The sequence below is a fragment of the Frankliniella occidentalis genome, unplaced genomic scaffold (assembly GCF_000697945.3).
Source record: "Frankliniella occidentalis isolate FOCC.00 unplaced genomic scaffold, Focc_3.1 Scaffold1, whole genome shotgun sequence".
NCBI lineage: Eukaryota > Metazoa > Arthropoda > Insecta > Thysanoptera > Thripidae > Frankliniella > Frankliniella occidentalis.
This window is the reverse complement of record NW_026267131.1, coordinates 3749598-3752901: the sequence shown is the minus strand read 5'-3', so window position 1 is coordinate 3752901 and position 3304 is coordinate 3749598. Positions and strand designations below refer to the sequence as shown.

At 55.3% G+C, this 3304-nt stretch overlaps 1 protein-coding gene and 1 long non-coding RNA gene across 11 annotated transcripts in view; one reads left to right on the top strand and one right to left on the bottom strand.

Moving 5' to 3' along the window:
- LOC127752378 (uncharacterized) overlaps positions 1 to 3304 on the top strand; it is a 346254-nt gene that overhangs the window by 79854 nt on the left and 263096 nt on the right. The window lies entirely within an intron of this gene.
- Positions 1 to 3304, bottom strand: part of LOC113212627 (trithorax group protein osa-like) — a 108842-nt gene that overhangs the window by 61398 nt on the left and 44140 nt on the right. For 8 of the 10 annotated variants that reach the window (XM_052277544.1, XM_052277549.1, XM_052277557.1 and 5 more), the window contains one exon: positions 1176 to 1235. The exons of the other annotated variants lie outside the window; for them this stretch is intronic. In XM_052277544.1, coding sequence (XP_052133504.1) covers positions 1176 to 1235 — 60 coding nt within the window. The remainder of the gene's footprint in view (positions 1 to 1175; positions 1236 to 3304) is intronic. 10 annotated transcript variants of the gene reach the window in all.

The window sequence follows — 3304 nt, the reverse complement described above, 5'->3', positions numbered from 1 at the left end:
TAGCGTGAAAAGGGAGTTCGGAATGGGGGTATGGCGGTATGCGACCACCCGGCAAGCTACTACCTCTTTTGTAACGCCAGTGTTTAGAGACAGATACCTCCTCTCTCTGTCTCTGTCTCTCTCTCTCTCTCTCTCTCTCTCTCTCGCACACACACTTTTCTGCCCCCGTGTGTGGAGTGACGATTAATATCCAAACAGACGGAGGAGGGCGAGTCCCAGGTATAGACGGCAGCGAGGCCGAGAGGGAGATTCGACGTGTTCGGGGCAAATCGCCGCAACTCCCGAGGAGAGCGACCCACACGAGATACGACGGCGAGCGACACCGGCCGACGCGTCAGAGTAAGAAAAATGTGGGGGTATACCAACACGACGTGAGAGAGACTGAGGGGCAAGAGCAGGAGGAAATGAGAAAGGCACAGAATCTAGTAGCATTTCCATATTGGGCGATGCAGCACCCCCACTAGAGAAGGGAGGACTGGCAGGGTGGGGGAGGGGAGGAAGAGTGGAGGGGGCCAGATGATTGGATCGCCTCGCCAGACCGATGGGCGATTTTCTCCGAGGAGGAATCGAGCGAGACGGGTTGGGCGGGCACAAGGGCGGGGTGAGGCGGGGCGGGCAGGTGGCAGAAGGGCGTTCCGGACGGCCAAGCCCGCCAGACAGACACAGAAGGGAAGAAGGGAAAGGATTACATCTGAAGCCGCTTAACCATTTGCAACAACATGACGAAATCAAGGGGGGAAGGCGGACCGAGCCGAGCCGCCGTCGTCGGCCGGGCTGAGGAGATTGGATCAAAGTGGGAGGGCGGCGGTCGAGGAGCGAGTGAGAGGCAGAGCGAGCGAGAGAGGGCGAGAGTGAGAGAGAGAGGAGCAATATGGCGGCTCTGCTCGCCCAATCAGATCAGTTCGCGAGTTGCCCGCGCCTTCATCTGCATAATCAGACAGGACCTCCGCGCCCCGCCCCACACCGCCCCGCCGCGCCCGGCTGCACACGAGGTCGCCAACCGTCAAGTTCAGCCGATTCGCAAACCTCTCCTCCTCTCCTCCCTGTTTCTCTCCAAGCAAGAGAAAAAGGGGGGGGGGGGCGGCCGAGAGGATACAAAAATATAACGCGGGACGTCTGTACGGTACTTATAATACTATGTATAAAGATTGGAAAAAATTGAAAAAGTGACTTACTACTCCGTTGCTCAGGCTGGAGGGCGAAGGACTAACAGATGAGGTAAGCTCGTTACTCACCTGAAAACATAAGAAGCGTGGAACCAAGGCGTTACAAAACGGGGACGCTCACACACACTCACAGACACACGCAGGGGTTGTTTAGGACGGAAGGGGATGTCTCATTCCAACAAGCTTCCAACATCTACGGCATGCTCGGGAAAACGTACAACACGTACCGGGTGATTCAGAGAGGGCGCAGGATCGCGCGGGTTTGCCTATCTGCTCTGCATGTAAGGCGCTATAGCCCCTTGGGTAGGCAAAACCAACCCGCTCCTGCATCTTCTCTGAATCACCCGGTACTACAGTGAGATTACAGAGAGATTTTAACAACAGGGCGGCATGCCTTCTCCACAGACTGCGCCGGGACGCATTTACTATTCCGCGCAACATTAGGCCTTTATAAGAACGGCCGCGCTGCCCCCTCTGCTCAAACAGGGACGGGGAGGGGGGGGGGGCGCGGAGGTAGCAGTCGTCACCCCCGCCCCTCCCCTCCCTCGGTTTCTTATATCGCATTACGTCTTCTGGGTATTGGGAACAAGAGGAAGCAGGCCGCGCATTTTCAAAGAGTGCAGACAGAAAATCTGCAACGCACGGCCCTTAGACGATCGAACTTTGGCAAAGAACAAACCCGACATAATAAGGTGGTAAAAAAAAAAACAATGCACAACAAATAAAAATGAACATATTCCTTGCGCCCGCAAACAAAAAGATGTATATCGTTTTCGCAAATGCCCTTGTGCCAATTTCGCTTCAGACGCATCGCCCGACGCCGCCGTCTCGGGGCGCAAATTTCGCGTAAGAAGATTCGGGGCTCCGAGGTAAATGCCCACAGCCCGGGGGCAGCCGGGAAGGCGCCCGCGCCCGGGTACTCTGTGGGAAAGTCTGGACGGTGTACACATCACACTTTTGCAGCACGCTTTTGAGGCGCAACTCGGATCAAAATCATCGATCAAAACATAGCGAATGCAAAAACGACATGTCACGGGCGGTGCCCCATGTGCATCGTGCATCAAGTCAAGGAACTTCAATATTCGACTATTTCGATTCTGGCTCTACCAGAAGGAGAGCCCCCCATTCCCCCAACTCCTTGCTCTCTTCCCCCTATTTTTCTTTCTGACGGGAGCTCCATCTAACCCCCGAGAGTGAACACGAACACCGCGCTGCGAGTAGCGTCCGGATAAGACGACATTCGCAACACAAGAGCAGCACCAGGCTCGGACGCAGCCCCGCTTGCGGGGCCGGCCCGATATGAGAGATGAATCCATACACCTCCGACTTTACGATAGTCTCAAACCGATATGTATTTATCGAAATTACATGGTAGGAGGAGGAGGCGAAGGGGCTTTCAAAGGCTGTGCGAAGCGCGACGGAGCGGCCTGGCGGCGTGGCGCGGCGACCTGCAAGCCTCCTCCTCTGGCCTCGGGGAGTAAGGTGGGAGCGAGCGCCGGGAGAGGGAGTGAAGTGAAGGGGAGGGGAGGGGCGCTTTATTAAGTACAACAAAACACTCCCCGAGCGCCGCAACCGAGCCTCGGCCGAGCCTCGCCAACATATGCAGGAGCATCATTATTACATCCTCGATACAGAATTTTGTCGGCCATCGTCAAAAGCAAAGGAGAGAGGAGGGGGAGAGTGAAAGGAAGGGGGAACGACGGGGTAAAATAACTCCATGATCAGTACAAGCTCGACGAGACGGGCGAGGGGAGAATGGGGTAGAGAAGGGGAGTAAATATGGAGGAGAAGGCGAATTAAGAGAAATAATATCAGCGGCAGCAAGCTGCAAGGGGGAAGGAGACGGTACACAGTTAGGCAAAAAGTGAAAAAAAGTTTTTAAAAAGCGATCATCAAATTCTGAATCTATGGGGTAAAGGAGATGGGGGGGGGGGGGGTTAGTCTAAAAGTCAATAGTACGACAATTGAGCCACAACCCGCGCCGGAAAAACTCTGAGCGCTAAGTAGGTAGTCATTTTTTTGGGCAGTAAATGTACAGAGATAAGGTTGCAGAAAGGCGGAGGGGTGAAGAGGAAAGGAGGGTGAGGGAGGGGGGGGAGGAAAGAGAAGGGAGGACTGGCAGGGTGGGGGAGGGGAGG